The sequence below is a fragment of the Arachis stenosperma genome, chromosome 7 (assembly GCF_014773155.1).
Source record: "Arachis stenosperma cultivar V10309 chromosome 7, arast.V10309.gnm1.PFL2, whole genome shotgun sequence".
Classification (NCBI taxonomy): Eukaryota; Viridiplantae; Streptophyta; class Magnoliopsida; order Fabales; family Fabaceae; genus Arachis; species Arachis stenosperma.
Window position 1 is genome coordinate 90,551,864 of NC_080383.1, and position 23,079 is coordinate 90,574,942.

General features: G+C 33.7%; 5 protein-coding genes across 7 annotated transcripts; 3 read left to right on the forward strand and 2 right to left on the reverse strand.

Annotated features, from left to right (window-relative positions):
- The first annotated feature begins 1,248 nt into the window (after positions 1 to 1,248).
- LOC130940371 (pentatricopeptide repeat-containing protein At3g16010) lies at positions 1,249 to 4,042 on the forward strand. The gene is made up of 3 exons (XM_057868484.1): positions 1,249 to 1,426; positions 1,711 to 1,811; positions 1,983 to 4,042. Exons 2-3 carry the CDS (start codon positions 1,736 to 1,738, stop codon positions 3,827 to 3,829), a joined length of 1,923 nt encoding a protein of 640 aa, XP_057724467.1. The 5' UTR covers positions 1,249 to 1,426; positions 1,711 to 1,735; the 3' UTR covers positions 3,830 to 4,042.
- Positions 4,043 to 4,790: 748 nt separating this feature from the next.
- LOC130940978 (MAR-binding filament-like protein 1-1) lies at positions 4,791 to 7,729 on the forward strand. 2 transcript variants are annotated; one of them, XM_057869300.1, is made up of 4 exons: positions 4,791 to 5,179; positions 5,331 to 5,371; positions 5,491 to 5,634; positions 5,864 to 7,729. In XM_057869300.1, exons 1-4 carry the CDS (start codon positions 4,969 to 4,971, stop codon positions 7,583 to 7,585), a joined length of 2,118 nt encoding a protein of 705 aa, XP_057725283.1. In that variant the 5' UTR covers positions 4,791 to 4,968; the 3' UTR covers positions 7,586 to 7,729. The 2 variants fall into 2 exon arrangements, with proteins under 2 accessions (XP_057725283.1, XP_057725281.1); XM_057869298.1 differs by having other exon boundaries at positions 4,792 to 5,179; positions 5,328 to 5,371.
- A 119-nt stretch (positions 7,730 to 7,848) lies between these two features.
- On the forward strand, positions 7,849 to 9,214 carry LOC130940983 (uncharacterized). 2 transcript variants are annotated; one of them, XM_057869308.1, is made up of 3 exons: positions 7,849 to 8,487; positions 8,603 to 8,829; positions 8,980 to 9,214. In XM_057869308.1, exons 1-3 carry the CDS (start codon positions 8,264 to 8,266, stop codon positions 8,985 to 8,987), a joined length of 459 nt encoding a protein of 152 aa, XP_057725291.1. In that variant the 5' UTR covers positions 7,849 to 8,263; the 3' UTR covers positions 8,988 to 9,214. The 2 variants fall into 2 exon arrangements, with proteins under 2 accessions (XP_057725291.1, XP_057725289.1); XM_057869306.1 differs by lacking the exon at positions 8,980 to 9,214 and having other exon boundaries at positions 7,913 to 8,487; positions 8,603 to 8,954.
- On the reverse strand, positions 8,833 to 9,695 carry LOC130940984 (probable sulfate transporter 3.4). The gene is made up of 3 exons (XM_057869309.1): positions 9,603 to 9,695; positions 9,173 to 9,286; positions 8,833 to 9,068 (listed from the first exon to the last, which is right to left on the reverse strand). Exons 1-3 carry the CDS (start codon positions 9,693 to 9,695, stop codon positions 9,015 to 9,017), a joined length of 261 nt encoding a protein of 86 aa, XP_057725292.1. The 3' UTR covers positions 8,833 to 9,014.
- LOC130940980 (probable sulfate transporter 3.4) lies at positions 9,513 to 13,475 on the reverse strand. The gene is made up of 13 exons (XM_057869302.1): positions 13,102 to 13,475; positions 12,960 to 13,008; positions 12,656 to 12,863; positions 12,397 to 12,568; positions 11,963 to 12,028; positions 11,744 to 11,857; positions 11,522 to 11,638; positions 11,283 to 11,409; positions 10,893 to 11,179; positions 10,599 to 10,789; positions 10,398 to 10,483; positions 10,228 to 10,304; positions 9,513 to 10,136 (listed from the first exon to the last, which is right to left on the reverse strand). Exons 1-13 carry the CDS (start codon positions 13,438 to 13,440, stop codon positions 9,993 to 9,995), a joined length of 1,977 nt encoding a protein of 658 aa, XP_057725285.1. The 5' UTR covers positions 13,441 to 13,475; the 3' UTR covers positions 9,513 to 9,992.
- Between the last annotated feature and the right edge of the window lie 9,604 nt (positions 13,476 to 23,079).

A 23,079-nucleotide genomic window follows, 5' to 3' on the forward strand; every position in this document is an offset into this window, starting at 1 on the left:
TGATTATAAATAACTTTTTTACATGTCAAGTGCCACGTGGCATGCCACGTGTCACTGACCTGACACGTGGCATGTCAGGTGTCACCGATCTGACATGTCAACCAATCATCTTGTGACACGTGGCATTAGCCTCCACGTCATCATATGCCACGTGGCACTTAACGTAACACGTCATCATCCAACTAACGGAAGGACTAACGTTACCAATTTTAAATTTTTCGAGGACAAATTTTATTATCTTTTTCTTACGGGGACTCGTTTGAAGATTGGGCTATCTTTCGGAGACCAATTTGACTATTTACTCCGGAAAATTAGGTAGCATTTGTTTTGAATATTTGTTGGTCCAGAGATTAATACTAAAATTTTTATATTTCAGTACTTTTAAAAAGTGTAGACAAGATATTAAAATTTTTAGAGACGGAAACTGAAATTTTAATAACATTTTATACTTGAAATACCCCCATTTCAATTAATTAATTTTAAATTTATCATTTATACAAATTAAATTAGAGTTTTATTTTTATTTTCGTCTTCTACTTTATATTAAACATAATACTGAGACTTTTTTTAATCTTTATCTTTCAGCTTTTATTTCTCAGTCTCTGTCTCTCCTCCAAATCTACCTTATTGTCAAATATTTGAAGAGTATTACTTCTTTTTCTGTTTTGCAGCTAATATAGTCCCTTATTTATATTCATACTTCCATAACTACTAATCGACTAACTAATTACTCCCTAATAACCTTCATTTGGTTCATAGCAACTATTGGTAACCCCTCAAAACAACCTTTCTCTCCAATTTGGTAAAAATAAAATACAGCAAATCCTTTTTTGAACCCAAAATACAGAATATATTTTTGGTCGTGGGCTATGCCAAGCCCAGAACCCACCCCGAAGCCGCAGAGACGGCACAGTTTCTGGCCCAATAAAACTCTTCTCTGTGACTATCCTATCCCCCCAATTTGAAGAGAATTAAAAACAATAAAGAAGCCAACCAAGCCCAAAAAAAATAAGCCAAGCCCAAAAATAAAAAAACTAAAGAAGCTAACATCAGAAGCTTCATCCGTCACGTCCAAAAAAAAAAAAAAGAAGCTTCATCCGTAACGGCGCTTCTCCTCCCTCGTTGGCCAGCTGCCGCTCCTGCCTCCGATCTGATTATTCCCGCCATAGCTACTGGAGGAGCTCGTGTCCGATTCGATTGTCTGTCTCTACCATCGCCATTTCAATTTGCAGATTCTTAATTCTGAATGCAAATGCCTCAGCAGCTATGCTTGAATTTGCCAAGATTTTCGCAGCTGTTCCAGATTCCAGTAATCAAGTTTCCCCTGTAATCCCTAATAAGTGATGCCGATGCTGCAATTCCTGTTCTTCCATCATACGCTGCGTCAACATTAACCCTTACTCAATCTTTAGGCGGCGCTTTCCAGGTAACTTGCCTGTTGGATTATTAGTTGCCCTGTTGAATTCTGCTTCCAACTTTTTTGCTCTGATAATTGCTGGTTCTGGATTAATTTCTATATTTTGAAATATGAACTGGTTTCTAGTCTTCCACACCGTCCAGCTAAGAAAGCCTATGTTACTGATTAAGAACTAAGAACACTATTCCATTTAATTGTAGCTAAAGAGAGAAACTCCTAATGAACCAGGTTCACCAACTTTTAGTATGTACTTATGTACGATCCCTTATTTACTCCGTGATGTCCCTCATTAGGTTCATATTATCTTCGGTAGCAGCAATGCTCTCTGGATCTCTTGCCACAACAAGGAAGATATCAACTTGGCCTCCGTTCTCTCAGAGAATAAAGCAAACAGGTGCTTTTCATTAATATATACCAAGTTTTTAGAAGTTTGGTTTGCTATCACCTTGATTGTTGCATCTAAGAAGGAGAATAATTATGCCAACTTTGATGTTTTTGTTTGTTATTGATTTGAATGGATGCAATTTCATGTCTGATTGTGTTATGTATGGATTAAAACTGGCAGAAAATGAGATTGTCCAGATGTTTCGTTTGCCTAATTCCCGAGAAGAAAAGCTTAGCTTTCCCATGGAAGGAAGATGTGATTCGAGGAATGGCCATAACGCTCGCATATTGGATGAGAGATTCATTAGGATTTTGAAAATATTTAAATGGGGACCTGACGCAGAAAAGGCATTGGAAGTGCTGAAAATGAAGGTCAATGCTCGCCTGGTTCGTGAGGTTCTGAAGGTTGATGTTGAGGTAAATGTTAAGATTCAGTTCTTTAAGTGGGCTGGGAAGAGAAGGAACTTTGAACATGATTCAACCACTTACATGGCTTTGATACGCTGCTTGGATGAACACGGATTCACTGGTGAACTGTGGAAGACTATACAAGACATGATTAAAAGTTCATGTCCAATTGGTCCTGCTGAATTGTCTGAAATAGTGAAGATCTTGGGCAAGGCTAAGATGGTCAACAAGGCTTTATCTGTGTTTTATCATGTTAAGGGTCGCAAGTGCAGACCTACAGCAAGCACTTACAACTCCGTTATCTTGATGTTGATGCAAGAGGGGCATCACGAGAAAGTGCATGAGCTGTATAATGAAATGTGCAGTGAGGGTCACTGCTTCCCTGATACTGTTACATATAACGCACTTATATCAGCATTTGCAAAGCTAAATCGTGGTGACTCTGCTGTTAGATTATTTGATGAAATGAAGGAGAATGGCTTGCAACCAACTGAAAAAATTTATACAACTTTGATGGGGATATACTTTAAGTCAGGTAAGGTTGATGAAGCTTTGGGCCTGGTCCTGGAGATGAGAACACAACGTTGTTCCCCAACTGTTTTTACTTATACAGAACTCATAAGAGGATTGGGGAAATCTGGGAGGGTTGATGATGCATACAGCGTATACAAGAATATGCTGAAAGATAGTTGTAGACCTGATGTTGTTTTGATGAATAATTTGATTAACATCCTGGGCAGATCAAATCGCTTAAAGGATGCTATTAAACTTTTTGAGGACATGAAATTGCTGGACTGCACCCCAAATGTTGTGACATATAATACCATTATTAAATCATTATTTGATGCCAGGGCTCCACCCTCCGAGGCTTCTTTGTGGCTTGAGAGGATGAAAAAAGATGGAGTAGTCCCAAGTTCATTTACCTATTCAATTCTCATCGATGGTTTCTGCAAAACAAATCAACTGGAGAAGGCTTTGTTGCTTCTTGAGGAGATGGATGAAAAAGGGTTCCCACCCTGTCCTGCTGCCTACTGCAGCCTGATCAATAGCCTTGGAAAAGCAAAACGCTATGAGGCTGCAAATGAACTGTTCCAGGAATTGAAAGAGAACTGCGGACGTTCAAGTGCTCGTGTCTATGCTGTGATGATTAAACATTTCGGAAAATGTGGTCGACTCAACGAAGCTATCAATCTCTTTAACGAGATGAAAAAACTCGGATGCGCTCCAGATGTTTATGCTTATAATGCTCTCATGTCTGGGATGGTGAGAGTAGACATGATGGATGAAGCTCTTTCCCTCTTTAGGGCCATGGAAGAACATGGTTGCACCCCGGATGTAAATTCGCATAATATAATCCTAAATGGCTTAGCTAGAACAGGTGGACCGAAGCGCGCAATGGAAATGCTTAACAAAATGAAGGCTTCTGCTACTAATAAGCCAGATGCAGTTTCTTACAACACCGTTCTTGGTTGTCTCAGCAGAGCAGGTCAGTTTGAAGAAGCTGCAAAACTTATGAAAGAAATGAGTTCACTTGGATTTCAGTATGACCTTATCACTTACTCATCAATACTTGAGGCAGTTGGTAAGGTTGATGAAGATTCTAATATACTAGACTCTTGAAATCAACCTGCTATAACATTTGTTGTAATTTATTATATATATATATACACACCTTGCATAAGAGAAAATGTCTTGCAGCTTTAGCTTAGACTTACCTCCTTTATTCAATGTTTTAAGTTTTCTTGCTTCGGTAAATATCTTGCTCCTCCTCTTTCTTAACCCGTAGTCTGTGATGTTTAAAACCATTTGATAAATTAATTTGATTCAATTGAACTGGAGTTGGATCCTTTTTTTTCTTGGTTAATGGATATCAATGATATTTACTTCTCAATACTTTGCACAGTTCTTTTTCTTGAGACACGTTCCACTGAATAAAATTTTCAGTGGCACAAAACATAACTAATTTAATTATTATTATTATTATTTTTTTTTACCAAAGATAAGAGATTCGAACCTGCAACTTTTTAATTGAGTATAAGGAGACTATGCCATTTGAGCTATTACTCATTGACAACTAATGTAACTATTTAAAAGAAAAAAAGTAATAATTTAATTATTTTTTCAATACTTTAAATGACTATATATCAATACCTAATAAATTAGAGTTTGGCAAAGGTTTATAATTATAAAGAATTGAAGATCTAGTGTATGAAAATAGAAAAGGGTGGGGTGGGGGATACTAAAAATGAATTAAATCTTATAGAATATGAGCATAAATTCTGATTTATCTCTCTTAAAAAAAACACAATTCTGTAAATACATTGTCATAAAGTTGAATCTTAAAAACAGAAAATTAATTTTACTAGTTGATAATAGTAGATTAGTAGTATTTAAGAAGATAATTATCAAAAGAAACTTAAGGAGGTACTACTAATAAGTAATAATTGATTTTTTTTTTTTAATGGGATAGTTGATTAACTTGGTGTTTCCATTTTTCATAGAAGAGAAGAAGAGAAGAAGAAAAGAAAAGAAAAGGACCCTTTCGTTTTTTGAAAATAAAAAATAAAAAAATAATTGGAAAAGGAAGCTTGTTTTGTTTTTGAGCTCACACCGAGAATATCACCAACTACAGTCGCTACCAACATGAGTTGACTCCCTCGATAGCACAAAATCATGGAGTGAACTACCAACTCACAAAACAGAACAAGGCATACTTTGTGTTTGTGTTTATGTCTGAGTGAAGTGGCACCCCAAAAATAATGGCCTTTATGGCGGGGAGTTCCTTCCTCCCCTATCATTTACCCTCTTCTTCTTTAGCTCCCAGAAGGTTCCGATCCTCGTGCTACTTGCGCCAACAACAGCAACAGCATGATCCAATCTGCAGAAAGAGAGCATTTTTGTTGATGGGCTTCGCTGTTCTTCCACTTCTCCCTTTCAAGAATACCCCAGCTCTTTCTCTTCAATCACCCAGTAAGTAATTTATCTATTTCCCAACTTTTCCATTTCCCTTTAAATTAATTTTGGGGTTTCAAGTTGAAAGTTTTCACCCATACTTTGACATTTGTTGTTTGTATTTTTCTTGAGCATTGTTTATGTGTTTGTGGCAAATTTGTAACAGAAGAAAGTGAGGTGAAGGCACAGGATGATGACAAGAACATGGAGGTTCGATTGCTTTTGTGTTCAGATACTATACTCTTGTTTGAATAGTTAACTGCTGGGTTATCATATTTGTTCCCCTTGCTTGTTCTAAACTGTGTAGAAATGATTCTATCTTACTACAGACGGCACCTGAAACAGACAAGCCATCAAATTCATCCTTTATGTCACCGCTGGCTGTAATAGGAATACTTTCTTCTGCTATGGTGGGTGCTCTCTATGCATCTGCTCAGAAAGAGAATTCCTCGGCTGTTATAGTGATTGAAATGGTAAGTATTTATTGGAAATGAAAAAAGGTATCTTTCCAAAGAAACTCATGCAGAAATTAAGGGAAATGAATAAGTATTCTTCCTTGTTATCCTGCTATTGAAGTAACAGCATCGACTGATTTTTGTTTGGTTTTGAATGCTTAACTTTTTTCTGTGAATGTATTGTTTTGAGTGTATTTGTTTATTTAGCTTTTGAGTCGTGTGTATACTTGATTGTCAATGTGAGCAGTTGCGCCGCGAACTGAAGGAAAAGGATGAGATGATTGTTTCCTTAAAGAGGAACTATGAATCAAAGTTACTGAATGAGCAGGAGGAACAAGTGAAGCTTCTTGGAAAGGCAAAGGAAGAGCAGCAATCTTTGATGAACCAATTACAATCTGCAAACAGCACCGTCAGCCGCTTGGGACAGGAGCTAAAAAGTGAGAAAAATTTGATTGGGGAGCTGAAGCGTCAAGTTGACAGTCTTGAAACTGAGCTATCGGAGACTAATGCAGACAAGTTGGATCTTGAAATCAGTTTGAAGGAAAAGATAGACTCTATTGGACATCTACAAAAGAGAATTGATCTGTTAAGTTTGGATCTCAAGGACAAAGAAGATACTGTTCAAAGTCTCAACTCAGCCCTTGAAGAAAAGGAGTTGGAATTGAGGAATTTGAATTCTGTCTACGAGCAAACCAAGGATGACTTATCCAACGTTCAGCTTCAGATTCAAGGGTTGAAAGACGAACTACTAAAGAGCCAAGAGGAATTGGAAGCCAAAGATTCTGCCGTGAATGAACTAAATTCAACAATAACTTCCTTGACTGTTGAAAACCACGATTCTAAGAGTAAGTATAAGATCATGGAAAAGGAATACAATGACCTAAAGTTGACTGTTGAAACAAAGGCTGCTTTGGATGCTAAGGCTCTAAAAGAAAAAGAAGAGGAGCTTCATCAGCTAAAGGATCAACTTGAACTTGTCATAGATGAATTAAGCAGAAACCAAGCCACCATTAAGGATTTATCCCAAGAAAGAGAGGTTTTGAAGGAATCTCTGGAAAATGAATCTAAGAAAGTGAATAACTTGAAGTTCGAACTTCGAATCGTTCAGGAGAATCTTGGAAAATCAAGAACCGAGTCAGCTGAATTGGAAAAATATCTGACTGAATCAAATAAAATGAACAATGAGCTTGTAGTTGAGGTCTCTAAACTTTCATCTGAGCTCATTGAAGTTAGAGAGTCACTACAGAGTAGCCTTGATGATGCAAACCGTGAGGCGGAATTGCTAGCCAGTGAACTTGCAACAGCAAAGAAACAATTGAAGCAAGTTGAAGCAGAGCTGCAAAGCGTGTCCGTTGAACTGAAGGCTGCTCTGGAGAGCCGTGATAGCCTACAAAGAGAATTAGCTGACATCTACAAAAAGGCTGAAACCACATCTGAGGATTTGAATGAAGAAAGGAAGTTAGTCACTTCACTGAACAATGATCTAGAAGCTTTGGAGAAGCAAGTCTCGAAAGACAAGAAGGCTCGGGAAACTCTTGAAATGGCCCTGCAGGAGGCTACCAAATCACTGGACGAAATGAACAGAAACACTCTGATTCTTTCTGATGAACTAGAGAGAGCTAAATCTCTTATATCTGGTCTTGAAAATGAGAAGGAGGTGATTTACAAGTCCCTTACAGAACAAAGAAATGCATACAAAGTGGCTCAGGAAAACATGGAGGATGCACATAGTCTCATCATGAGACTTGGGAAGGAGAGAGAGAATTTGGAGAACAGAAAGAAGAAATTGGAGGAAGAATTGGCTTTAGCAAAGGGTGAGATATTGCGCTTGAGGAGTAAGGTCAGCAGCTTAAAATCACAAGTTGAAGATAACAATAATGAGCAAGTGCAGAAGAAAGATGAAAGTGAAAGCAAGGTCACTGTTGATGGCAGGAAGAATTTCAGAAGAAGAAAGGCTAACCCCCAATAACTTAGGAGAATGATACTATTACTTTGTGATAAATTTTCATGTGAGGAAGTTGATGTTGTTGTACTTTATTCTGGCTTTGGCTTCATGCAATTTCAAGCATTTTCATTTGGCAATAAAAATTTATGTAAGGAGAAATTGAAGTCAGTTCTTTCTTTTTTTTCCTCTTTTTTATTTTTATTTTTTGCTTGAAAAAGATCAAGCTTGTCGTTTTGTTGATATCCATTATTCAAAACGATCAATTTTAAGTAGAAACGACACATGGAACTGCCTAGCTGAGCTCAAATTTTTAATTTCTTTTTTTTTTCAAAATTCTCATTCTTTTATCTCGCAATTTGTTGCAATTTCGCTCCTTGAATCTCACTGTTTCACACTTTCACCTCATCTCGGAATATTCACAGAAAGTAGGAATCTTCTCTCCCCGTTTGTTCAAATTACCGAAATTCCGATTGTTGCTGTGTTTCCAATCTGATCTGAGTGCCCATGGCCATGACGCGGAGGTTTGATCTCGAAAGATGTTACCCACATAGCTGGGTTTTCTAAATTTCATTCCTTTTTATTCATATTAGTAGAATTGGAGATGGTGGAAGTTAGTGCAATGCAATAATAGTTCAGGGATATTATTGGGGTTTCTCCAATTGGGGATTTTTTTTAGGATTCAGGGTTTGGAGTTCAGTAATAATGTTCTATGGTGCGGTGGTGTGGGACCCATGGCTCATTCTTGCTCAGATTGTATGCTTTCAATGCTTGTACTACGTCACTCTCGGCTTCTTCTTGGCCATACTCGTTGGAACTCGCGTCTCAAGAATGACCCTCGTTTATTTCTTCGATTTCGTTACAGTCACTACCTCGACCTTCACCGGTTGGTGTGTCATTGCCTCCTTTATCCTCACCTCAATTTCAGGGTACGTATTTTAATCTGCTTAATTGTGATTATTAAGTTATTTTGGGTTTTGTGTACTTTAGGGTTGTGAATTGAACTCTTTAGTTGCTCAAAGGTTTGGTTTTTATTTGATGCAGGGCAGTGTATATGCTTTATGTGATTGAAAGGGCAAAGAAATGCTTGGATTTTTCGGTTACACTCTACATTGTTCATAGCTTTATATGCATTGTGTATGGTGGCTGGCCTTCTTCCATAACTTGGTGGATTGTGAATGGTATTGGAATTGCAATGATGGCTCTGCTAGGGGAATATCTCTGCATCAGGCGCGAACTTTGCGAGATACCGATAACACGATATCGTTCGAGTAAGCAACTTTCTTCTTTACAGATGTTTGGCCAGCTAATTGGATATGACAATGGTTTTAAACTGCAATCTTGGTTGTGGTTGTGGAGCACAATTTTAAACTTGTTCTGTGCCAGTTTTGTATGATTTATTACTCTTGTGTTCTTTGCAGATGCTTGATTGGCATATGTAACTTCAGCATTGAAGTCAAGAGAAAGCATTGTCTTGCTGGTTGTTAAGACCCTTTGGTAAGTTCTCAATCTGTTCAAGAAAGAGAAAGATAGAGTTATTAGGAGCAGCCCTTAGTATTTATGCATTTGTTCTGTATTTGGGAAACAAATGAAAGATCATGAATGGTTTCTTACAATTGCAATTTGATGAGCCTTGTCTCTGAGAAGAAAGACTAGAATAGTTGACAGAATAACTGTTGTCAAGGGAGCAGCTGCTGAAACCCAAAATAGTTTTGGTTTCCTCAAGCTCTGCAGAAATTATTGAGAATTTTCAGAACTTAAAGAGGTAAATGAATTGCAAAAGAAAACAATAGTTGTATATAGTTGTCCCCAAGAACTTTTGGATATGTTTAAAATTTTGGAAATATAGGTCAATTTTGTGTCATATAAGTTTAGTTGTTTTTTTGTCTTTTTGATAAACTTTTAAATGTTTTGCTAGCTTATTGATCTTCATCTGTATGATTTTCACTATTACTTGTTGAAATAAAGTCCCAATTTGTAAGATATCATACATAACTCAGAAATCAGAAATCTTAAAAATATTAATGGCCGGCAAACGTATTACTTGAACACGAAAGTAGTCAAATAGAAGGAGCCGAAAACCATATTTCCACTCTTTCTTCTTTGTTTTTTCTCTTCCATTACAAGTTCTACTCATTTTCTCTGCCAGAATTAAATCATCAAAACATCTCTCTTGGATGCTCTTTCCCTCTAACAAACGTCAAAATTGTTAAAGTAGCAGGAAGTATAATGCTAACCATCAAACCTGATATACAAACATACATTCTGAAAGAACCAAGCCCAAAATTTTCAAGGTTTCTTTTTTTTTTCCCTTTCTGCTTTCTTTGCTCGAAACAAGAGCACTTCTAGCATGCAAAAAACTCCAAATGTTCTAAAAGTTTGATGGTTTCTACGTCGTCTATTTCCTGCGTCCTAGCACACCATTTATGAACAATCAAGGCTCAGCTTTCCAGGATGACGAAATGTCAGCCACAGCTTCTCCCACCGTGAGATAAACACCTTTCAATCCAAAAGAATCCAAAACTGTTGATGTATGTAACTTTTCCATCACACTCCCAACAGGATTTGCTAATACAAGCTGCAGTAGATGATTGTAATGTAGACATTAGAAACAAAATTTTGATAGCATTTTTTTAGACCTTCTTCAATGTTTCCATCAGTCTATGTACCTGAAGTGATCTTTTCTCCAGCATCTTTCTAAGTTCACATAAGGTGTCAAGGCCACTTGTGTCTATGGCTGTTACAGCTGACAAAACATAATTATTTGTTTAGTGAAACTCTGCCTAAACATTAGATAATTAACTAGTACTTAGCCAGTAAGTTCCAACGGAATCTGTACCTGTCATGTCTAAAATTATGCACTTCAATGAACTTCTGTTATTTGCTTTTGTACACTCTTCTTCTTCGCGAACCCATCTCAGGATCCTGTGGAAGGAAAAGCTCTCAAATCAATCATATTCCATCATGAATTCATTCAGTGCTTCTGACATATCCTAGCTCTATTCTGAATTATACCAAAGAAGAAATATCCTTTACAAACCTTTCTTGAAGGTAAGTTGAATTGGCAAAATAGATTGGAGACTCAACAGCCAAAATGAGAAATGAAGGAACTCTTAAAGCTTCTTTGTATTGGTTTACGTTGTGGAATATTTGTGTTCCTGGTATATTCCCCAAAACCAAAGTGTTTGGTCGAGAAACATGAAGCAGAATCTTGAAGACTGATATTGCAACCTGAAGGTTTTGGTTAAGTAAGATGGTATTAATCACATTGAACAACATTTTCATGCAATGTGTATATATTCTTCAGGAACAGATTAACGAATTATGAGCTCACCGCTATGCCGAGGCCTAAAGGCACTGAAATGAACAGAACCCCGAAAAAGGAGCACACACAGGCCAAGAAATCAAGTTTGTCAACCTTCCACAGCTTATATGCACCTTGATAATCTATCAGGCCAATCACTGCAGTGATGATAATGGCTGCTAAGACAACATTTGGGGTATAGTAGAAGAGTGGCATGAGAAATAGAAGGGTAACAAGAACTGCCGCAGCCATGATTATGTTTGAAACTGCTGTTTGTGCTCCAGCGTTATAGTTAACAGCGGATCGAGAAAAGGACCCTGCAAGTATATTTTTGTCTCTTTAAATATGGATGGAGATTTTCTCAAAATTATTGCTTCTTAGATCATTTATAGCAGATTGAAATAAGAAGGAATTCAGTACCTGTTGTGACATAGCATGAAGAACATGAACCAGCTATATTCATAAGACCAATGGCCATCATTTCTTTGTTTCCATCAACCTGGTAGTTCTTCAGTGATGCAAATGTTCTACCTACTGCAATTCCTTCCTGAAATAAATAGAAATAGGAGAGTAAGTGAAAGTTAAATAAAGTGGTGAATATAGAATGAAATCGATAATCTTCTGTAACCAACAGTTTTTCTAGTTTTTAATCAGCTTACTGTGAGAGATAAGAGTCCTGTGACTATGCCAGTTTTGATAGCAAGAGCCAAGTAAGCGCCATTGAAGAATAACATGTTTGAAGATGGTGGATTAAGACCCTTTGGTAAGTTCCCAATCTGTCCAAGAAAAGAAAGAGACAGAGTTATTAGGAGCAGCCCTTAGTATTTATGCATTTGTTCTGTATTATGGAAACAAATGAAAGATCATGAATGGTTTCTTACAATTGCAATTTGATGAGCCTTGTGTCTGAGAAGAAAGACTAGAATAGTTGACAGAATGACTGATGTCAAGGGAGCAGCTGCTGAAACCCAAAATAGTTTTGGTTTCCTTAAGCTCTGCAGAAATTATGGAGAATTTTCAGAACTTAAGAGGTAAATGAATGGCAAAGAAACAACAATGGCATGTATATACTTGTATCTAAGCAAGATAGGGAAATTTACAATGTGTCTTGTTATCAGCAAGAAGGCCAAGAAGCCAAATCCGAGTACAATTGTTTGCCATGACCACTGCACAAATTGTTCAAATATTTCAGTGAACATGCATGTATATAAGATTACACTTGCATTCACAACAGAGTTAAAGAAAAAGAATAAAGAGAACAACATGTTTTACTCTCCAAAGAAAAATGTTTTGGAATCTAATTCTCTCTTGCAATTCTTTACAAAAACATATCTCAAAAAAAGAGATGTCTTTGTCGTAGCAATCTTGGAGTCTTAAAGAATAAGTGCCATTAGAATGTTTGAGAGAGTTTAGTAGTGGAAAATTATTAGCCTCGAGTCATTGACCTTAAGAAGATGTAAAGCAGCTAAAGATAAAAAAAAAAAAAAAAAAAAAAAAAAAAAAAAAAACAAACTTGGTTAACTAACATACTTACCTCGTGTCTTTGCTTAAAAACAGATTGAAGAACCGGAATTATTTGCATCTTGTTGGTGAAGTGCACTATTCCAAGCAACCCTTTCAGCTGCTGCAGAGAAACTATGATGGCTGCACCTGCCATGAATCCCAACAGTGTTGCCTTGGATAGAAAATCAATCACAAATCCTAACCTGTTTGTTTACATATATAATATATTAATCAATTCAACCATGATTAATAAAACAGAGGAGGATGCATGCATGAATTAGAATGAGTACCTTAATATACCGAGTGAAGCTTGAAATAAACCAGCAAAGAAAGTGGCAGTGAAAGCCAGTTTCAGATACAGAATTGGATTCTGCGTGCAAGAAACTTGCTCACTAAGCATTGATCCCATAACCAAAGACGCAATTGAAACCGGTCCAACACCAAGATGTCTAGAACTCCCAAGCAGTGAATATATCAATGGTGGCACAAAGCTTGAATCTGCATCATAGTTAATGTGTGTAACCATATTTATATACTTCACAGGTTACAATAATAATTCAATAATGCAACTGAGAAACGATAATGAACACTAACATAATCCAACAATAGGTGGCAGGTTTGCAAGCTTTGCATAACTTATTCCCTGAAACAGAAACACAAGTTAGTTCAAATATATGTAGGTTCATATATATATAGTAGTATGAAGCATTAACATTAGCGAACGCAAAGTTGTTACCTGAGGGATGGCGAGGCTGGCAATGGTGAGGCCGGAGATGGTGTCGGAGCGGAGAAGGGAAATGGTGTAGGTGGGGGCCCAGTGGAAAATGGGGAAGAAGTACTGAAGAGCCAAGAGGAGCTTCATGAAGCATGGTTGATTCTTGAAGCGGTGGAGAGGGTCGTCGGGGAAGAAGATTTCAGAGAGTCTTTGCCTGAGTTTCTGGAGAGTGGTTCTCTCAGGTGGAAGCTCTACTCTGTGGATTTCAAGGGATGGTGGCATTGAGATTTTGATGGTGGTGGTGGTGGTTTGGCCATTATGGGAATCGAAGTGCTCAACTCTGTTGGAGTTCACACCCATTATTCCTCTCTCTCTCTCTCTCTCTCTCTCTGTTCTTAGTTGGTTTTGTCTGAGAAACACACACTGCAATGGTGGCTATTTATAAGGAAGGGAAGAGAAGAAAGAAACATGGCAACGGCAGTGGCATTGGCAGGTGTATCATGTTCTTTATCACTGGCTACTATTTACAAGCTTGTAGGGGCATTTTCGTCACTTCACTCCCATTCAAATTTTACAATGATATACGGACACTAATACAGATACTGGACAATCAACACACGAATTTAAAATTTTTATAAGACATATAAAAATGACATATATATAAGGCTATACATAGATGATATTTATGTGTGTTTAAATGTGTTAGAAGAAATTTTCATTTTTATTAAGACACAGCCGAACACAAAAACATACGCGTATCGAACATTATTAAAAATCAGTTTTATAGGTATGTCTAATCATATAATACTAGATTAACTAAAATAACTAATTTTTACTTTGCATGGTTAGTTGCTAAAAAATCATAAATGATTAAATAATTCTATAAAATATTATTACTACATCAAAATTAAAAGCGTATCTTATTTTATATAAGTTGTCTTTATTAAATGCTGTTATATTCTTCAATACACATTAATATATGTAATTATAAAATTATAAAAATAATTTTTTTATTAAATGTGTACTAATTATTCTACATGTGGAATTAGTTAAAATAGTAAATATCTTATATTTTTGTTAATAAGTCTTGAAATCAGATATTTCAATTTTTTGAAACAAACTAGTCTATTTTAATTCAAATGGCATCATTTTCATGTGAAAAATAAGAACTATCCAATTTTTTAGAACAACGAAGATTGAATTTATCTGTTTTTTTTAGTTGTTCTTATAAAATAAGTTTGTGTTTTATTATATTTTCATATGTATGTCTTGAAATATTCATTAAATAAATTTATAGTATAAAATTATGCACATAAAATAAAGACAAATAAATAAAAAGTATGGCTAATAAGAAACATGTTAATATTATATATATATATATATATATATGAAAAAATAGTGCAAATATTGTCACTTAAAATATAATAGAACATTAAATATATGATATCTCTCTATTGGTAAGATTTAATGGCAGTCACCATTTTGCTAGACCCAGTCCCTATTGATTACCTTTTTTGTGGTCTCTCATGATCTCAATTAAGATTCATTTTAATTAATTTGACCAATCAAACAATCTATTACAAAGGTAGAACTGTTTTTAATATTTTTTGTTTCATACAAACAAATCTGATTTAAATTATTAATATGAATTTGTTTGACCAGTGTCATTAGGGTACTTGTTAAAGATTAAAAAAAATTCAAAACTTCTAGTGATAATAGACATGTTTAATATTTTTGTTCATTCTCTCCTAAGTGCTCAACTATATATCTAGTTGACGGAATTGTTTTATTACAATAATATTTAGGAGACAAAAAAAATTTCAATCTATACCGTTCAAATTTATTTTATTAGATATATTTATTAATAAATATTAAATAAAATAAATTTAAAGTTATTTTATCTTTCGAACATTTTGGTTTACAAGTCTTACAAGTTGGTACAAGCCTAATAAAATACACGCATTACACTCCCATATTCAAAAGTAAATAAATGCACGTTATTCAAGTACTTCCTGTTTCCAAAGCACGCCATACATTATGAAAATACACTCAAACGATTACAGAAATACACCCAAAATTCGTTGAAGTACACCTTATATATAATTCAGAATTCTTTCTCTTTCTCTTCCTCATCTTCTGCTGCTGCTTCTTCTTCTTCAAAAACGATTTCAGAGCTTGATGTCAAAAAATAATAGAAATCGAGAATAACGAAGAAATAAAACTGAGAGAAAAACACGTAAATAAAGAAGGAGAAAGAGAAAGCAAGAAACGAAAGAAAAGAAGAAGAAGAGGAAGAGGAAGAAGAACGTGCAGTAAGAAGAAGAAAAAAGTGCAGTAAAAACATCCAGTTCAAAGCGCGTTAATATAAATGACAGACTTGTATAAAAAAAACTTGTATGTGAAAAATTATTCTTTAATTAATTGTTTGGTACTATTTTTTTTCATTATTCCTCTATAATTATTGATTAATGAAGCGGCACTGACCAGCGAGTTATAACTCAAATGATATAGTGTCCCTATATTTATCTAAGAGGTCGCAGATTCGAGTCTCTCTATCTTCCGTAAAAAAATGGAAGAGCATTGAAACTATTTACTAGAAGTTGTATGATTCTGGTGAAATTTCACACTGCTGAATTGTTACTATCATCGTTAATTATGGGTGTAAATAATTAAATATTATATTCCTAGCTACTTGAATTTGGCAACATCATAGCATATTGTGATACCATTCTAATTGACGAAAATGAATAATCTGTTCATGCATGTTATCTTCTTATCAATAATTCTCTCATATGTTATATATTTTTGTCTGGATTTGCACCTTTTAAATTAATGGTACTAGCTAGATCATACATGAAAGATTTATATAAAAACTTTAACCAAAAAAAGAAGAAACCTATTTTCCTAACTTTACCTGTTCGTGAATCAAGCATGCGTGAGTGTCTAGCCTTTTAAATATCACATCTTCAAAGTCCAAATAATGCAGCGTACAAAGTAGGTTAGATAATGCAGAAAGTATAATAAAGTTTTAATATTTTTGAGTTTTTAAGTAATCGCTTTTTGGTAGCTTTACTGCTTTAGGATAAGTACAATTGTGATTTTTAATTAATTAGTTTTCTAAGAGAAATAAGAGCAACTCTAATGGTAGAAAAATTTAGATCATTTTTAGTAGAGAATTTATCTCAGTTTTTGAGTTTCTGTTATCATAAAAAGTAACTCGCGTCATAGACAGTAAATAGGAACTCAAAGCATCTCTCTTCTCTATTAAGAGAAATTAACTTTAATCCCTGTTGTAATTTCACTTAATTAATTAATTAAAATACTTAAAATTAATGTATTTAATTTTTTTCAATAATAAAATTTAAATTTATAAATTTAAAAATAATTCACTATTAAAAGATATTAATATTAAATAAATTCATACATAACAATAATACACAATATATAATTTGAGATTATACTAATTTATATCTAAGTGGTATATATATTATATAGAGTAACAAAATATTAATTTATTAATAATAATGGTAACATAATAACAACTAATTTTCAATAGCTAATTTTGCAACGGCTAACTAAATATAATAATATAAATCATTAATTAAATAAAATTTTAATCATTTAATTAATTAATTATTATAATTATTAATAAATTAAATATGATTTAATTATTTAATATAAATTAAAATTATTATAATTATTTAATTATTTAATCATATTTAATTTTGGAGGCAAAATATACCTATATAAAAATTCAGTAGGTGCAAAACTCATGAATGGTTTAGAATTTGACAAGTAAGAATTATTATTTTCATTTTCATTTTCAACGATCAGAAAAGAAAACAATCACTGCTTAATGCTTATTACTGCCATTCAATCAGCACCGTTCAGTAATAGCTTTATGCCAAAGGATAAATTCCTTGCACCTTTGCTCCTTAATTAGTTCATATCATTATCATTGTTCATAAAAATGTTGAATTCATGTATTCAAATACTACTATAAATTTAGTCTTTTAACTTAAAATTGAGTGGCCTAATTTATTCTAAAAAAGTTAGTTTATATTTATAGATGAATAAATTGAATTAGATAAAGAAGTGAGATAATAGCTTTATTCTTTATATACAAGAGACTTGTAATAGTTATTATTTTTTTTAGTAAAGTATCGTTTTTGTCCCCAACGTTTGGGGTAAATCCTATTTATATCCCTAACGTTTAAATCATTTTATTTGTATCCCTAACGTTTGTAAAAGTGATTTAATATTATCCTGCCATCAATTACACACCATAAACGCTTTAATTTGAGTTTTAAGAATTTCTTTTTGAAGTTAGAATACAAATGTCTGGGATGGAATCGATGATCTACTCCGAAAAATAGCTTATCAAAAGTTGAAACTAATTCCTACAACATTTACATAATTCACTTTTTTAGGGATATAATTGAATCTAAATACAAATAGTGGGTATAATATTAAAATCGAACACATCTAAGTGAGACCTAATTGAGAATGAATACATCCAAGTGAAAATAATTGAAAAATATAATCTGATTTGTTAGTATAATTGATAATAGGATAACATTGAATCACTTTTATAAACATTAGGAATACAAATAGGAGGATTTAAATGTTAGGGACACAAATAGAACTTACCCCATTACTTTTTTTTTATCAAGTTCACTTTTGTGATCAATGAAATCATTGAAATGTAGTGATAGATTCTATTCTCTAACAAGGAAAATAATTATTTTCATTCTTTCTTATAGCAAATGTGTGAAAAGGTCACCTTGTATATTGTATTAAGTGAATCCAGAAATATGTTCATGATTTGGCTTTAGAACTTATCATCTTATATTCTTGTTCTTATTTTTCTATTTTTATCATATTTATTTCAATCCTAACTCTTCCGTGGAATGAAGAACCAATATCAAAAGTCCTTTTAAGTTTGACCTCTCCAATAATTAAGGCAAGTGTGTGATTCTCTTCCAAATTCAATCACTTAAAAATACATATTCAGAGCAAGAACAAATTCTAAACATTCTCTGCTTGCTATTTTCAACAACAAGAAAATCAAGATATGGCTGCAGTATGTTTTACCCTTTTTTTATCCACCCCATCTTCTCACTTTTCCATGGAATTCAAGACCAAAAGTATGATTTTGTTTAATCAGAATAAATAGCAGCAATTATTTCACTGCAAAATTTAGCTAGTGCTTGCTTTGTCATATTGATTAACCTCTCACCAAACAAGTCAAACCTCCAAGTTCTACCCATCTTTGACTGTAATTTGCTCATATAAAATTAGACCAACCTTATGTAAATTAAATGAATTTAGATCTTCTAAATTTTGAATTTTTACTTTAAAAAAAAAAAGTGTAATCTTTCATTCTTGAATGATTTTTCTCTCATATTTTCTTTTGGTTCCATCTATAAAATAAACGGTGAAAGATTACACTTTATCTTCTAAAGTGAAATTCAAACTTTAGAAAATACAAATCCAAATTAAATATATCAAACTATGAATAGTTACATGGAACACAATAGATTTTAGTATAAAAACGAGTAAGTAAAATATTTTGTGAATTAGTACACACTAATTAGTAAACAAAATCGCTTAGCTGATAACGTAAATGTTTGATAACAAAAAAATATTAGCCAAAAACAGTTAGAACTTGCTTTATTTAACATTCATTCGCATTTATGAATGAATGTTAAATAAGGTAAATTTCGACCTTTTTTTTTATCTTCCTAGCGTTACTAAGTTGATAAATTTATGTAATTATAACTTTAACTACATACAAGTAATCTTTAAGGTAGGTTTGGTTAGGAGAATGTTACAGTTAATAATACAATAGTGGGAGGCAACATTAATCTATAGTACCCCATCTATTATCCCTCCACTTTGAAGATTCACCATTAGAATGCCTACATGTGTTTTTCTTCTTATAAAGACAAATGAATAAAGTCACTTATTTTTTCATCAAACTCATAATTTGGCCACTGATTTCAATTAAAGGGGGTTGCAGGATCACTTTGAATAATCATAATTTTGATACCATGATCCCACCAATAATCAAATCACCCTTTCTAACAGTAAAAGAGGGTCTGCCTAATCCTGATCTTTTGTTCTGTAAATTATGCAATCTGCAAAGCCTTAATTTACTATTTCAACAAGTTGTGCTGTATTTTCAATTGGTAATAAGAACAAGCTGTGTATCCTAATTAGAGACATAAGGGTCACTCTCCTATCATTTAACTATTAAGATTACCTACCTAAAATCATAATAAATGTGCAACTAGATTGACAGCATGTACATTCCAAAATCCAGAGTATCCATTATTCAATAGCTCTTAAAGTTAGGCATATATATCAATAGTGAGTTACTACTTTTATAAAAATACAAATTCAGCACCATAATTTTGTTGGATTTTTTTCTCTCCTTTTGTGAGGTCCAAGCCCAACATTTTGGGGGTGTATTTTTATCCTAGTATCACAACCCTAATTCGGTTTTTTGAGAGAGAGAGAATAACCGCTAAGTGAGAGAGAAGACACCACATTCAACTCAAAACCTTAAAGTGTCAAATTAATGGGTCTCTCATCTTATAAACTCCTCACTCTTCTTTGTTTTCTTTGATGTGGGACTAACTTCAACACTCCTCATACTTGCAACACTAACAATTTTTTCTTTTTCCCTTGTTTTTTTTACTTGTTTCTACAAACTGAAAAAAGTTTAGTACTTGTCTTAGTAGTGCAGAATCATGAATAGTCAAAAAGTTTAAGCATGCTCAACCATTGGTGATTCTAGCTAGTTCTTGCATTAACATATCAATAGCCACCAATGTTTTTGTGATGCAATCTAAGCTAGCTAGATTTTTGGACATAAAGAGTGAAGGGAATGGAACACATGCTGAGAATTGAGGCTTGTAAGTAACAAAGATTCTGATTGAAAGGGGAAAGGGACAGAGAAATATACGCGGCGAGCGCGAGTTGCGTGATGACTTCTATGGAAAAAGAGAACTTGTTATTCAAAATTATTCATAACCATATATATATCATAATCATATCTTGATATGAAGTGAAAAGAAGAATGCATGATCATGAATAAGGTGGGCACAATTGATGGATCAGATACTCTCCTCAGAGCCAATTCAAAAAGGAACACAATGGATGGACAGGATGCAATTCCGTTTCTCTCTAGAGATCCTTTTTCTTCAAGAAAAAAAATAATAATTAGAAACATAATAAAGAAAAGTTTGATGTGAACACATGGCTTATTGGCTTGCCATCAATGACAGCTGAACTTGTTTGCTGTTGTTGTTGTCCTAATTGTTACACATCAACCCCTCACTTATACATTTTAATTTTTATCAGACAGGAATTTGATTCCTTCTTTTTCAAATAATCTAACAAAGATTTCTGTAGAACATAGCATAACTTTCTCTTTGTCAATGAAGAGAAGGAACACTCTGTGTTGTTCTAATACTAGTATACTGCACTAACTTTGGTTTTAAACTAAAGTTAATTAATCACGTTCATCCATTAAGAAATATCACTTAAAAAGTATCTAACTTGATTGGCAAGCTAACTTGAACTTAAGGTTCTATTAAGGACACTCAATCATAAATTTGAATAAAAGAATGGTCTCTTTGGGTGTAACATATATTAAAATTAAATTAGCCACATAATTTTCATTGATTATATAAGGTAACTATTAAAATCTTCATTGATTTATAATAGTCACAACTTTATCAGGTTAGACTGTCTATATTATATTCTTTGCGTGCAGTCCTTTTTGAATCTTGTGTTAACGCAATATACTTATGTATTGAATTGGTTTTTTTATTTTTTTCAACTCAAGTAATGAGAAAAGAAAATGTATATTTTTCAATTTTTTTTACCTGCTCTTAGCTTCCTTCTTATCATCCAAAGTAAGCATAAGAACTAATAACAGGCTCAACCCATATTTTGGTGGCTTTTCCACCATGGACCATGATTTTGATTAAGATAGAGCAAGAGGCCAAAGGAGGGGTTAGGTACTAGCTAGTGGTGCTCTTAAGTCTAATCAAATTGGTGGTGTCTTCTGTGTTGGAAATGCATTACAATTAGGAAGAAACCATGCTAGCACCAAGGCCTTAGTGCCATTTATGGACATACATTACAGCACAACTCAAATTCTGAGAAATTATTAGTACTTATTATTATTATTATTATTAAAACAAAATATAAAACAAATGTAGTACTTATTATTATTATTAAAACAAAATATAAACAAATGTGGTACTTACTATTATTAGTCTAAGGGAAGAAGAAATTGAAAAATTGAAGTTTGGAAGGTACATAAAAGAAAAAGGCTTTGAGAAATTGAAGTAGTGAGTGGAGGAGTTTATTCTTGGAATATACCCTTCATAAGGACTCAATATATATCTGAGCTTCCTTTTTTTCTTCTTTTCATACTAGTTTAGTTTCATAGGTATAATCATTTTCACTTTGGTCCTCCAAAGAAAGTCAACTCTGTCAAGTCAATATCTTCAATTCCGTGCCATTAACAATCATAGTGGTGAAGCCACTCATGACGGACATCCATGCATATTCCTCAAGTTTTTTCTTTCTCAAAGTAATAAGCTTAGGACATTTGTGGATTTTTACGTTGATATTATTGTTCCGCATTTGTGTGGCCTAACATGAAATTATGACCGAAACATGGACTAAATCTCTGATGCACCCGATTACGTATTTTAGTCTCCGAAATTCAAAATTATCTATATTGGTCTTCGAGATTTAAATTCAAGCACTAATGTGGTCCTTCGACTATTTTCGGCCATGATAAGGCAAACGAAGTGCTAAGATGACACCCTCCCTACCACGCTGGACGCTGCAATGGCTAGCTGACGTGGCGAGAATTGTATTTGTATCTAATTTAGTCCCTAAAACCTTAATTATCTTATTATTTATCTGAGTTATAATGACACAGTTTTAAACAATGAGTACTTAAATTGGATACAAATACAATCTTCGCCACATTAATTAGCCGTTACAACGTCCAACGTGACAGAAAGGATTTTATCTCAACATTCTATTTATCTAATCATCACTGGAAAGAGTCAAAAAATCATATTAATGTCCAAATTTAAATTTGGAGGATCAATATAAATAATTTTAAAGTTCAAAAATCAAAATGAATAATCGCATAAATGTGAGGACTAAAATAGAGATTTAGTCCCAAAACATGACGCAATTGCATTTTGCACTAATGATGAAAATGAGCAATTAGTGACTTAGTGTTGTTGATAGCCGTGTGTACCAAAGAAAAATTCGTATATATCATATGATTTTGTCATATGCTTTTTCTCCTATTTTTGTATTAGGATAACGATATGATTCATCAAGTAATGTTATGAACTAAAGTAAGATGGATGTCACTCTATTATGACTTAAATTTATATTACTGAATTATTTTCATATATGATGCAGTATCTACAAGGAGAAGGGCTTTTGATATGGAAAGGGCAACTTTGTCTTTATTCTATAATAATATTATACAATAATCAACTTGCATTAATCGATGTTGTTAGTTTATTATTCCCCTCGTACATATATCAACTCATAAACTTTTAAATAAAACTCAAATTTAATACTGGATTGGTTAATCTTTGTTTGTTTAATACAATAAATAAATAAATAAATATTTAATATGCCATAAATTGTAAATAGTTGTTGTTACGGTGGGTAACCGGAGATGGACTGAGTGGATAGCGCTAGTTAGCCCAATCGTCTAAGGATGGTAGACTCCGAGCTGGTTTGCACGCTAGAGCCTCCTTCCGACGTGTGTTCACAAGTGAATTGGGGGGTGGTACCTGTAAAGACACTCCGATGCCTAAGTTAGCAAGGGTGTGAGCAGGTCTAGAGAGTATTGGGCTTAGAGATACCTGAGGAGTGTCAGTATACTTATAGTGGTGAGCCAATAACCACCGTTGGAGTAGTGTCGTATCTTTAGGATGATAA